The following is a 14,069-nucleotide window of genomic DNA, read 5'->3' as shown; positions in this document are numbered from 1 at the left end:
TATTCGAACACACTTATGAATTATAGAAATCATTATTCACTAATGAACTTTCATAACTCACTAATGAACTTTCATAACTCCAATCGATAAAGACGAGCAAATGTATTTGAACGGAAAGAAAAGTGCAAAACCGAAGTAAAAATTCAGTTAAATTGTATATATTATGTGGCATTTCTAATGACAAACCTCAATTTAGTTCATTTTAACAAAGTCATGTTTCTGTTACTTATCAAAATATGGTGGTTGACTGTAACAATTATAACTTTTCTATGAGTAAATATAGGAGTCAGCCCTTTTGGATTTAAAAAGTAGAGATATTTGCCAAACAAATGACAATATATAAGAACTTTGTTTTCAATTTTTATTTTTTATGTTTTTTATTTCTGAAAACATGCAAATTAGTGGAGAATGAACGTTTTCTCATAGCAGAAATCATATATTTAAGACTTGAACGAGTTACCTACCATTGTCTTCCCCGTTTCGTCCAGATAGGGGTCGCCCCAGTCAGTATCATTACATGGCAGCATGCCAAAATAGATGTTGTAGAGGATTTTGTATGAAGCAAAAAATTTAAAGGCGTTAACTGTTTGACGAGTCAGGAATATGTAACTGTTCCCTGTGTCTGAGAATTCAGACAGATCCACCTGCAAAGCAAGAAAAGGAACTTATTGCACAGGGGCACGGTACGTAGTAGGTGTGCCTTTTACGCAATCTGGGCACAGATGCGCGATACAATGCCAAAACAAATACCCATATGATACCGCAAAACCTGCTTATTTTCGCGGCGACTTCTTTTAACATTTCCATACAGAATTATTTGGTGTTTTTTGTGATTTAAAGTGATTAGTTTTACTGTACCTATAATTTATACTGGCGCGGTGATTAATACGCCGTTTCCGGAACACAACATTCACTCAGTTTAGTCATTTGACTTTCATCACCACGTGACTTTATATAGGGCACATTTGAAACAAAATGGCGGCATATGTAATGATTGAAAACGGGTGGAAAATTACATATTATGACAGAACACTTAACATTTATTATCAAAACATAATATATTAAATATAATCTTAATATGCATGAAAATTGAATATAAACACTTCACCAGGAAATTACATGTTAATGACGCCATCAATCTCTGGAGCTGTCGCCCAGCAGTTCGAAATCAACGGTATCGGACGTCTCACTCATAACTTATATTGGGTACTTTTTTCCATAAATCAATAACAAATAAAAAAAAAAAAAAACAGAAAAAAGTGAACAGTTCATCTTGATTCCGTTATCGAGTAAGCATTACCGACAATGGCCTTTACTTTACATTGGTATTATCTGCCTATAAGTGAATACCGCCATGAAAAAAAAAATGTGCCTTAAAATTATATGTGCCGTATTTTTCATACTCACGAATCAAGATGAGTTTTTAATATGTTATTCATCACCAAACATTACACTTTTTAATTTTGAAAATTACAGTACTTTCAATGCATAGGTTTTATTTTCACATATACATGTACAAATTTACTTAAATATGCTGTGCTGAAAATGATTTTTTGGCAGTACTGCCAAAATCATTTATTTATATCAATAGTGAAGTGAAATGAGTACATACGGTCAGACCATGAAGCCAAATTGTGGTCTACAATTTCATTACACATACACATTTTTACAATGTTATTAGTAATTGTAATGTGATTTATGCAGGTATGTTGCCTTCTACACATCGAACATTGGTTGTTATTATCAGTACATGCCATTGGATATTTTTACAGTGCGACGCCATTACGAAAAAATGTGCCTTAAAGTTATATTGAGCCGTATTTTACATACCGACAATCACGAATCAAGATGAGGGAAAAAAATTTTAATAGTTATGTTATTCATCACCAAAAATTACCAACTTTTTGAAAATTACAGTACTTTCAATGCATAAGTTTTAATTTTACATGTACAAATAAGTGCTGAAAATGATTTTTGGCAGTACTGCCAAAAATCATTTATTTACATCAATAGTGAAGTGAAATGAGTACATACGGTCAGACCATGAAGCCAAATTGTGGTCTACAATTTCATTACACATTTTTACAATGTTATTAGTAATTGTAAAGTGATTTCTGCAGGTATGTTGCCTTGTAAACATATTCAAGGCATAAAAACAACAATTTTACAGTACAAAATTTCTGTGTTATAACTAACGTTTATAAGTCATCTGAAGCCATTTGAATGATTTTTATAGCTTTATTCATCTAACCTTATGGTTTTTAATAGATTAACGATGAAAAAATAGCGTGTCAAAATTTTCGCCCAGTTACGGCACATATAACTTTAAAACATTCGCGGTCACATGACCAAATCTACGTTTTCTGCCTCCTACCTAGAAGAGTTCCTTGTATTCCGGAATCGGCGTATTCTCGCCACTTCTGTTTATCCGCAAAATATTTGGTTGGACGCGAAAAGTAGCTGGTTTTCAGTTATCATTGTACCGTGTACGCAGATTACTATATTTGCGGGGATGACAATTTCGCTATTTCGCAGGACATTACAATGGTTGCAAAAATTGACCCGGGAAATATTGACAAATGATTAAGTAAAATGTGCATTGAAAGCTATATTTCGAAAATTTAAAACCGCTAAAATTCAATTTACTCTCTCTTTTGATTTAAATCTCGAAAATTTTGCCCTGCGTAAATAATCGGCTATTTGATACACTGTATAACGTAGGTAGGAAAATTCCTTGTGTATTACATCATTTCATAAAACCCTTATAGTTTAAAAAAATGGTTCATACATATTTGAAATGAATTAATGATTCAGATATTTAATCAGATATTGTTTCGAAACACGCTTCGAACGCACCTGCCTGCAAACATTTTTTTAGTTATTTTGTAGGAACGTGTGAGCTTTGCTCATCGTAATGACCATTCCTGCAATCTTTTTGAAAACCACATCACAAATGCGAAAAAATGTTCCAAGGTTATTCGGATTCGGCCATACTTAATAAACAATCTGCAGGTATATGTAAAGTTAAAGTGTGGCAATTGAAAAGGAAACTCTTGAATTTTACCTGTATCGTTTGCTGGCGTGCAAGAATCTTAAAAACATAGTCATCCCACCAATCTGTTCCAGAGGCCGCTGGAAAAAAGAAAAGACGGATTTTACCAATAATCTTAGTTATCTCGTTTCATGTAAATAAGGTCAGATATTCAAAAACAGGGTTTTCTGACAAGGTATCGCAATTCTAGTTGTCACTGGCATAAAGGAGGTTATCTTATGCTGAAATTAAGTGATTTGTAATATGCACGATGACATGTGAAATAAAACTTAATAGCAAGAACAATATATAAATCACACGTATGAGTTGTATATGAAAGCCAGGGCTGTGTAACTGACATCGATATCTTCGCTATACTTTAGAATTGACAAGCCATTTTTTTCTTCCAACATTGAGAAGTTTCCAGAAGCAGAAACATATATACATAGAGATTGGAAACTCCTTCTTTGTCTTTGTTGACAGGCAGAGGGACCTCCGGTTTATAGGCATTTTGCCTTGGCTAACTACTTTTAAGTGTATTCTTTTAAACATGATATTTTTGCATCAACACAAAGTTTAAACATTATATCATGGTTTTATGTGATCAGCTTTCCCCATTGATGTTATTTTATATGATTTTAGAAAGCACGAAAATAAGCAATTTTACCTGGTTTTTCGAAAATCAGGCATTCAAAACCGAAAGTGCGTTTTGTTTTATTGATAAATAAGTTAAAATATTATTTTTCTATCCAACATCGTACTCAAACCATCTGACAATTACTGAACTTTTACAACATATCAAAGTTATTATTTTATATTCGACTATTTAAGAGTTTATCTAAAAACCCCTACCACATATCTGCCGATCGTAAAATTGGAGGCGTGTCACATGTTTGTGATCGTTATGACATATTGTTAGATGTCAATTTGAAACTTTTCTATTCCTGGAAAATCTTTTGCATATAAAAGCATCGTTCTGATAAAAAATATGCTCCATACCAATATTATGACTAATCAAGTAATGACGGAGTAAAACAAAGGGTCAAAACTCTGGTATAATGTAATGAACACAAATGTATTAACGTACTTACATGGATACATGTCCTGAGAAGATGTACTGTTTCTAGTGAGATAAAACTTCGGGTGGGACTGTCCACTTTGATCCAAGTAGAACCATGACATGTTCTTATTGGAAGCTAACCCAAATGACACATCCAAATAAGGCTCCCTTTGCATAAAATAAAATACCGAGGACATATGAACAAAAGCTAAAAATGAAAGCGACATGACAAAATAGACTGCAAACCAGCTAATTTTCGCGATATTGATCAGTCTCTTCGTTACCTATGAGTAAAAGAATTTAGCAATTATTCATTTTCGCGTTTTCCTATTTGTTTTGCGAAATACGCAAAATCAATAGCACGCAAAACTATGTTGGTGTATAGTGAATTATATTTCATGTATACAAAGTATTTTAACGTTAGCTGTTTTCGCGCGAGAAATTTTATGTTGTGTTTTTCTTTTTATATTTATGTAATCTATTAAGAGCCCCTTTGTTGTATGTCGATACTACAGTGAGTAAACATTGCAAACTTTGAAAATTCGGAATGATCAATCTAACTTGTTAACGAAATGAAAGGTGCATAATAATTTGGTTTGATCAAAATTAGAATGTTTTCATTGTACACATGGACTAACTTAAGTGATTAAGAATATAGATGTATGGTTTCAGTCATATTATCTATTGAAGGGTCTGTAGTGTAAATTTCTTTGTTTACATTATCAATGTAGTTTGGGATTTACTTTTACGAAATTCACGGTCCAAGTAAATTTGCAAAAAGTTCATCTTCGTGAATTAATATCTACCAATATTGATATGAATGTTCTTTTTTTTTAATCTCTGAATGTCTAATCTTTGCGAATTTGTTTTGAAAATGGAAATTGCAAAAATCAGTATCCGGGAAAGAAAGTTAATTAATATCATCCATTGTAAAATATGGAATCATATCTTTTAAATAATGTAATTGAAAAACTTTGAAATTTCTTCATATTTCGTTAATATTCATCGAGGCATTGATTAACTCTCACTATATATTTACTTTGAATTGTTTAACTGTTAGGAGTAACGTTTTCTTTCATACCTACGGGTGTAATACTGGCTGGTCTAGGGCAATACACTCATGCCGCCTGAGGCTGTATTGCATGGCTACCCATTTTAACATTTTTTTCGCAATCTTAACTGGTTTTACAAGAAAATATGCAAACAAAGGAATTTTTGTTGAAAATATCACGTAATTTTTCATGTATAAAAAAATTGATTTCTTTTGAAATTTATTTCAAAATGGGGGGATATTATAGTTGTAAAATTGCAATAAAACGTCGAGGTATGAAAGAAAAATACTCCGGGGGTTCAGAGCCAAAATTTATACAAACTGGATGTTTCTGGCCAAATTTGGTTACATTCCATGCAGATCTCTATGACTTGTAGCGATTTAAAGGAAATGTTGACGGATAGACGGACGGACGGACGATGGACGCCGCACCAGGTAAGCTAAAAACGAATTGATTCAACAACTGCAGCCCCGCTCTACTTGAATTATACTCCATCTTTCTTTAGCTCAACTTCCTTTTTTCTGTTTTTTTTCTCATACACATAAGTCTCCACAATCAAACTTAATTCAGCTTTGATATCTTCATTGGCGGGGGATCTGAATGACTATGTCCTTGTTTTTCTTAAAACATAAAATCATTACATTCAAATGTCATATCAAATTTATTTGTTGCGCTATTCACAATTAACATCTCTGATAAAGTTAAAAAAACTCCCAAAAAACTGAAACATGTCTCGATTTAGGTACATCAGCCTATTTGTTGACCCTTTGACAGAGATGATCTGTGACATTTGTAGACTGACCTAAAACAACATGACCTGATAAGGCCCAGGTAAATAGGCCTCTCGATAGATTTGTGTAGTTGGGAAAGGTGAGAAATGATAACCATCAGTCATTGAACACTCAGTGATATACCCAATATCATGATAGCAACTGAAAATACATTTATATATAAAAAAATAAAATAAATGAAAAGCCAAGTTCAACTATATAACAAAGTTTTAGTGGCTGTGGATACTGTAACAAAATTCTCTATTCCTGTTTTTTGTTTACTGAAAAATAAAAAGTGGAAAAGCTGTTATGTACCAGTATATTAAATTTTAATTACATTGAAACCTTTTAAGCTTAAAGTTGGTTTTACTTAAATCTAGAATTATTAAAGCAAGAATTCGATATTAGTGTATTTGAATATCCGGTACATGTATTATATTATATTGTAAAAAAAAAATAGTCACAACCACCAAAACACTTTTAATTGAAACAGGAAGCCTGTCAGTTTGAATTATTTGAGTTTGAGATTATACATGTGGTGGGCTGAGGTATAAGTAAGGCAGGTACACATTGACAGGTCAAAATCTAGGACGCTTAAGGTGAATATTAATTTCTGTTTATGTGATAACCATCCTTGATAGCTGACAGAGGATAGACTTTGTACCTTAATTGAGCAAAGCACTATCGTAATGATATATTCAAATTCTGGTCAATATACAATGTAGAAATGTTTGAAAATTTTAAATACTTGAGTACCAAACTACACTTTGGGGTGACAGCTAAAGGTATGAATGATCCTAAACCTAAGGACAAATAGTTTTTAATAGTATTTTACCCTAATTAATACTCCTTAAATTATGCAGATAAAAATAGTCGATGGAACAAAACTTAGCAATAGGCAGAATCATATAGGCAGTAAACCAACTGAATGACAATTATAGGAAGATGAAAAGACAAACCTTGTGGGTGAATGTCCAGTTGGCTTTCAATATAAAAGGATGAATGGCATTCATGACCATCTTCCATAATTCCCAACTACATGCAGTTCAATGCTTATATGAATATAAAAAAATTTGGTCTATACACCTATTTTTCTGTTCCATAGACTAACAACAAATGTTTTACCTATGATATACTTTGAAAGCTCCCAGCCATACAAGAAACTACCCATGAACATTACCTGTTATAGGATATTCTGAATTTAGAGGAAGCTTTCCTTAATGCCCAAAGCTGATGATAGCATGTAAAGCAAAATAAAACCAACAGATAATAAGTTTTCCCTTTGATTTCAGACTCATCCAGTATGGCAGTAAGTTGGTATGGTGGCACCTCCACAACAATGCCAGAGGTCCGGAGATGGTGCAAAAACTCAAGAAACTCGAGTCCTCCCTCAGCATGACCAGAAAATGTGAGCATTAAAAATGAATAACACAATTTTGAAAAATTAGTGGAATGACTTAAAACATGGTCCGAGACCCACATGTGATCGCACTACACTACACTTATCAAATGATGGGTGTAGCATATAGTGTAGTGCGATCACTCGTGGGTCTCCAACGATGGACTTAAAAGAATGGACTTCTAACTGAAGAATGTGACTCATATATTTTAGATACATATATATGAGTTCTTGCTTCTTAGTACTACAAACAAATAAAAAGTAAGGAAAATTTGTAGCAAGTTGGAAGGAACCTGAATGGCTTTGGTCTCATTCCAGAATCAGAAATAGCAGTAAAAGTGAGTCCCCACTCACATAGTCCTGTGTTGTACACAGTACAATATTGGTGCTGGTTTAATTATTTGGTTTGATTAGTTTAAGTCCTATTAACAGCCAGAGTCATTTAAGGACATGTCAGGTTTATAGGTGGAGGAAAGTCAGAGTATTCGGAGAAAAAAACGCCGACCTGCAGTCATTACCAGGCAAATGTCCTACATGAGATTTGAAGTCACAACTCAGAGTTGGAGGACTTTGATAAAATCTTAGCCACTCTGCCACTGCGTCCTTTGTTGCGTAATAAGACCTCTTTATAACACGCTTTCATCCAGAACAACAACCGTGTATATTATTATTTTTGCACTAGTCCTGTACTAAAAATTGTTAATCATAACTACATTTGTATATTGACAAGGCTGTTTATCTGTTATAGTGTTGCGGATGGGTAAGAGTTTGGACTTTATCATGGCTGCCCTGAAGAGCGTCCACATCAAGGACACAGCTCTTAGACTGACCATTACGATGTCCAAGCTGAATCAGGCCTGCTTCCTGCTGTTTGACCACATCATATATGCCCACAATGTTGGACTTATCAATACGGACAAAAAGAAATGGTCAGAGATATCAGCCAGATTCTGGGTGGTCAGTCTGATTCTGAATCTGGCCAGAAATGCATACGACCTAATGAACATTATACAAGAGGAGCTGAGACAAAGACAATCACGCGAGGCAAAGCACGGTCAACAAGTAAATGGAGACTCAAATCATAACAGGACAACCTATTCACAAGACACAAATATAGTGGTGAAAATTATAATGCAGAATAAACCAGTGGTACTGGATCTGGTTAAGAACTTAGCGGACCTTGTCCTACCTTTGTCTACGTTAGGAAAAGTGAACGCTTCCGCGGGCACGCAGGGATTCCTGGGACTAATATCCTCGGCAGCTGGGATAGCAACTGTCTGGGACTCATCACTCAAACTTGTTCCATAACGTGAGACTAAATCTAGGAAATTCATATAAGTATTTATATACCAGATCTAATATACCTTTTTTGTATACAAAAAGGATAATGGTATGCATCAAGATAAAACAGTTTCCATTTCTATTAATTGTATAAATCTTAACAGGTACTCGGTTTTGTGAAAGAAACTTTGCATGCATGAAATGAAATGAAATCACAATATAGGGAGTTATGTCCCATTTTACTTTTTTTTTTAATGAGTTATGCCCCTTTCTGGGTTTTTTAAATCACGTCTTTTAATTTATTAAAAAACTAAAGGTTTGATTAAATCTATTATTGCCCTTTATTTGTAGGTTTTTAATATGTTTTTATTTAATCAATTAATAATGTAAAACTGGAGCTGAAAGATCATAATTAGTATATTTTATTCAGGGTTTCTGAGCTTAAATTTGAATTTTTCTCTCTTTTTTGTTTTGTTTTATATTAACATTTAACATTCCAAAATTAGGCAAGATCTATGATTGGATATATTTTAAACCTTTAAGTTTTAAATCAATATTAAATTAACATTTTTTTAAATGTCAAACTGAATGTTATATGTATGAAAACTAACACATAGAAGAGTGCCGATCGGAGTTATTTCCCTTTGTATCGCTTTGTCATTATGTACATGTACTGACAATGAAACCAGGGAAGTAACTCTGATATATTGGAATGCTATTAGAGCATCAGAAGTACTTACCTACAACTTTTAATTTTGTGATATTGTTGAAAATGACTGCAAGCCCAGATTGAATGTAATATTGAAGTCATGGTAGAAAATTTACCAGTTGTACGGTATTTATAAAATATGAAAACTATCTGTCAAGAGAGTGTGACATTATAATCTATTCATTCCCCAGGCAAGTGATGTTATAATGACATTAAGACAGACACTTGCATGTGTTTAAACATGTGTAACAAAGTGTGATAAATACCTTCCATAATCATAAGTGCCTTTTTATAAATTACTTAATGCTAAGTTACATATATGTCCTCTTATTTAGTGTGTTGGACTCCTATCTAATAAAAAAAAACATAAGATTTAGTAATATTTATAGTAGAATTTGTATAAAAGTGATTTTTTTCTAGTCCACAATTGAAGTCATGTTATTATCTTGTATGCATGTACATTCTAATGTCTATGAGAAAGTATTATTACCTTCTGTATTCCTTGATACTTGCTCATATATATATTTATGGCATCAGCTTCTATCGATATCAACAGATACAAATGCTATTAAATGCTCTAAAATGCTATTGATATAATTCCCTGTTTAACCATATTGTATTTAGTTAATTAAAAAATTAATAACTTCATTTCATTTCAAAATCCTTTATTAAATCATATAACCTCTCTATATAAGTGGCCAATAGGATGTTGAGTACTATATAACAATCAGGACATCCTTCTGGTGACTGTGGCATCCCTATTTTTGCAGAGATTGTATGTCACCATAATATAAAGTGGGATTATTCTTACTCAAACAAATGTTTTTTCATCTCTTATCGAGCATATTTATGTTTGAAATAAAGTGAAAGAATTTGTCATAACTGCAATAAATATGTCACTGAGACCTTCACCTTACACCCAAGGTCAAACCTTATTTGGGTAACAAATTTTGAACTAATTACAGATAAGTATACAAATTTAAGCAATGTGTAGTGCAATGATTACTGATTACTTGTAGGTTATTTTCGTCTTATCCCAAAAGGTCAGGAATGCCTCTCAAAGTGATAGAAAATGTTAAAATAAATAAAGGAGAGAATTGTTTTTTAGCCAACTATCATCAGATGGTGGGCTATTCAAATCGCCTTTCGTCCGTGGTCTGTCGTCCGTCCGTCTGTTAACAATTCTTGTTACCGCTATTTCTCAAAAAGTGCTGAAGGGATCTTTCTCAAATTTCATGTACAGGTTCCCCTAGGACCCTAGTTGTGCATATTACATTTTGGGACCGATCGATGAACAAGATGGCTGACAGGCTGCCATCTTGGATTTTGATAGTTAAAGCTTGTAACCGCTATTTCTCAAAAAGTACTGAAGGGATCTTTCTCAAATTTCATATATAGGTTCCCCTAGGGCCCTAGTTGTGCATGTTGCATTTTGGGACCGATCGGTGAACAAGATGGCCGACAGGCGGCCATCTTGGATTTTGATAGTTAAAGTTTGTTACCGCTATTTCTCAAAAAGTACTGAAGGGATCTTTCTCAAATTTCATATGTAGGTTCCCCTAGGACCCTAGTTGTGCATATTGCATTTTGGGACCGATCGGTCAACAAGATGGCCGACAGGCGGCCATCTTGGATTTTGATAGTTAAAGTTTGTTACCACTATTTCTCAAAAAGTGCTAAAGGGATCTTTCTCAAATTTGATATACATGTTCCCCTAGGACCCTAGTTGTGCATATTGCATTTTGGGACCGATCGGTAAACAAGATGACCGACTGACGGCCATCTTGGATTTTGATAGTTAAAGTTTGTTACCACTATTTCTCAGAAAGTACTGAAGGGATCTTTCTCAAATTCCATGTGTAGTTTCCCCTTGTACCCTAGGTGTGCATAGTACATTTAAGGACTGATCCATAATGCCTTTCGGGACTGATCGGTAAATAAGATGGCAAACCGGCCGCCATCTTAGATTTCATTGTTAAAGTTTGTTACCACTATTTCTTAGAAAGTACTATAGCGATCTGTCTCAAATTTTATATGTAGTGTGTTTGAAAAAGTTTGAAAAGCAGGGAAAAGATCCCTCTTTCCATTGTCAGACATAGATCATTCTTTGGTGGGCGCCAAGATCCCTCTGTTATCTCTTGTTTGTAAATGACAACAGTGAGCTTGATTTTTATTGTCATTATTTTGTTGATAATTTACTACTTGTGTACACAGTATACTCTGTCATTGGTGATATTAGTCATGGGGAAAATCTCATATTTATATAAACTCATTTCTGTACAAACCCTGAAATAAATTATGTTATCCAGTACATATATTATTTAAGACTTTTCATAGCACCAGTAGATGAAAATAGCTATATCTGTGATTGTTACTTGTGTTTCTCTTTCTATATTGTATACTCTCTATATCTTTACGTATAGGAGAAACACCTCAAACTGTACAATGCGAGGCCCAAAGGGCCGAGCATTGTTCATTATCTTGACTAATCTACAGTTTGAGGTGTTTCTCTTACTTAAAACATGGCACTCTGATGTACAGTGCTAACTATGGCTATTGTGTAACTAATCTACAGATACAGGTAAGGCCTTCAACCATCTTTGACACTGAACATATCAGCACAGTAACTGTTGTAATATGTTTTTTCTGGTTGTACATGCATTGCATGAATTTTTCATGAAATTCCATACCAATGTACATGTTATTACCACAGATTTTTTGTGAGTTTGAGTTCTCTTCATTCTGAGTGGAGCAGTACAAGAGGCAACATGGCAGACAGTGCAGATCAGATCTTAACAAAGTCAAACTATCTAAAATGATTATCAAATTTCCAATAAGAGAGTTTATTTTGTGATATTTTAATTTAACTGCTCTTTATGTCAGAGGCAGACCCTTTACTTGGATATAACTTGTCGAAAATTCACAAGATATGGAGGATTAGCATGGAAATGTATTAATTTTGAATATAACGCTCTACGTTATGAAATGAAGAATATGATTGGTCCTAAAACAAAATATCAAGATTTAGTGGATTCTAAAGGAAACTACATTGAAATTCAGTGAAAACGGCAAAATGATGAAAAGAAAGCTTAAAATTTCAAATTTGTTCAGTAGGCTTTGAGTGATTCTTGGATAAGGAATTATACCGAAATTATTCAATTTAGGAAACATGGATTTATGTGTTACGGTATGTATTCAAGAAATGAAGCAATTAACAGTGAAATTATTTGGAAATATACCGAAAGCATTCATTCAATTTTCAAAGAAAGAAAGTACACATATCTATCTAAAATTAAAACATCATTGTAGGAATGCATGTGCTGTCGAAATACTAAAGAGTTTTGATTTTCAACACAAGGAGTAATTTTATGTGTTGTGGTTGATGTGGTTGGATTTATGCCGATGTCCACGAATCAATATATAAAACAGAAAATATGTAATAATATGTATTATTGAAGTTTTCTATTACATTAATGTTGAATTTGATTACATTTATTTTTTATTTATCTGTCCAATTTTACAATGCTGCATGTAGTGTCACTCTCTACCTTTCATTGTACATTAGTTTACCTGGAACTGCATGTAGATTAGTTGAAACTAATCTACAGCTACAGGTAAACTAATCTACAGTGAAAGGTGTACTAATCTACAGAGAGAACAAGTACTTGAACAATAGTCTAAATAAAGTACTGGGGACAACAAAAGATGACATCATAGCCATGTTTTAATTGTAGTAGGCAGAAATTAAAGATGACATCATACATATGTACTTGATTGATTTAATCAGTTACTCATTGGACTTTACCTATAACACATAAAATAAGTAAAAAATTGTACTATAAATCTCTAAAATGAGTGTACTCTTTACTCTTTAGTATGTGTCCAATTGTATATCTATGATATATTTATAATGTATTTACCCAGTATTCCTTTAATTTTGATAAAAGATGATCTCAGTTGTTATTTAATTATTTCAATTTGAATTAAGATGGTGAATATTTTACTCCTGAAATGCCTTTAGTTTAATTATGACATTGTCCAGGGGTGGATGGAACAACAGTGATAGTAACCATTGGGATATGAAGGATGACAATTAATGTGTCAGTAGTTTACCTAATGCTATGTTTTGTTTTACAATCATGCCCTGTATATCTGTTAAGAAGATTATGACTGTGTAGTGTGCTACGAAAGCCTTTACCATCTGTTGTGACACGTGACTTATATCCCTCTGTTGATGACATGCTAATTACATGTATAATCATGCATGTAAATACACTAGCATATTATGTATCATACTATGTACATGTTTATTTATAAAGATTTTACATGCGGATTAATACTTTGTTAAGCTGTATAAAATCCCTATAAAATGGTCACTAAATATATACAAAAATGCAGAAACCGTATTTGATCCGATAAGTACTTTGGATGCTTGAAATTCAGAAAATTGAATGGGGTGTTTTGTTGGGGCTATATTTTGAAATTTCACAAAATTATTGCACAAATTCAAGAAAGGAAATAAGGAAACTGTGGTGCTCATATTTTCAGCCTGCATTTAATAAAGATTTAAATTCATGGTAAATGAAAAAGGGGAAAAACATTTGGGGCCGCGGTGTCCAAGTGGTTAAGATGTCTTGAAATATCATCACAAACCCTCCACCTCTGGGTCGCGAGTTCGAATCCTATGTGAGGCAGTTGCCAGGTAATGACCGCAGGTCGGTTGTTTTTCTCCAGGTACTCCAGCTTTCCTCAAGGAACAAACCTGGC

The 14,069-nt window shown here is 33.4% G+C and overlaps 1 protein-coding gene across 2 annotated transcripts; it reads left to right on the top strand.

The window, feature by feature from the left end:
- The first annotated feature begins 7,060 nt into the window (after positions 1 to 7,060).
- Positions 7,061 to 13,999, top strand: LOC138333285 (peroxisomal membrane protein 11B-like). 2 transcript variants are annotated; one of them, XR_011209969.1, is made up of 3 exons: positions 7,061 to 7,321; positions 8,061 to 11,679; positions 11,805 to 13,999. XR_011209969.1 is itself a non-coding variant. In XM_069281567.1 (2 exons), the coding sequence occupies exons 1-2, from the start codon at positions 7,270 to 7,272 to the stop codon at positions 8,618 to 8,620; spliced, it is 612 nt and encodes a 203-aa protein (XP_069137668.1). In that variant the 5' UTR covers positions 7,061 to 7,269; the 3' UTR covers positions 8,621 to 13,999. The 2 variants fall into 2 exon arrangements, 1 of the variants encoding a protein (XP_069137668.1); XM_069281567.1 differs by having other exon boundaries at positions 8,061 to 13,999.
- Positions 14,000 to 14,069: the final 70 nt, after the last annotated feature.

The sequence above is a fragment of the Argopecten irradians genome, chromosome 10 (assembly GCF_041381155.1).
Source record: "Argopecten irradians isolate NY chromosome 10, Ai_NY, whole genome shotgun sequence".
Taxonomy (NCBI): Eukaryota; Metazoa; Mollusca; class Bivalvia; order Pectinida; family Pectinidae; genus Argopecten; species Argopecten irradians.
This window is presented reverse-complemented; position numbering and strand designations above follow the sequence as displayed.

Bases quoted from the DNA above. Each gene is read 5' to 3' on its own strand.
- LOC138333285 (XM_069281567.1), top strand. From the start codon at position 7,270: ATGGTGCAAAAACTCAAGAAACTCGAGTCCTCCCTCAGCATGACCAGA. The intron at 7,322-8,060 runs GTGAGCATTAAA...TATCTGTTATAG, and splicing joins CCTCAGCATGACCAGAAAAT to TGTTGCGGATGGGTAAGAGT.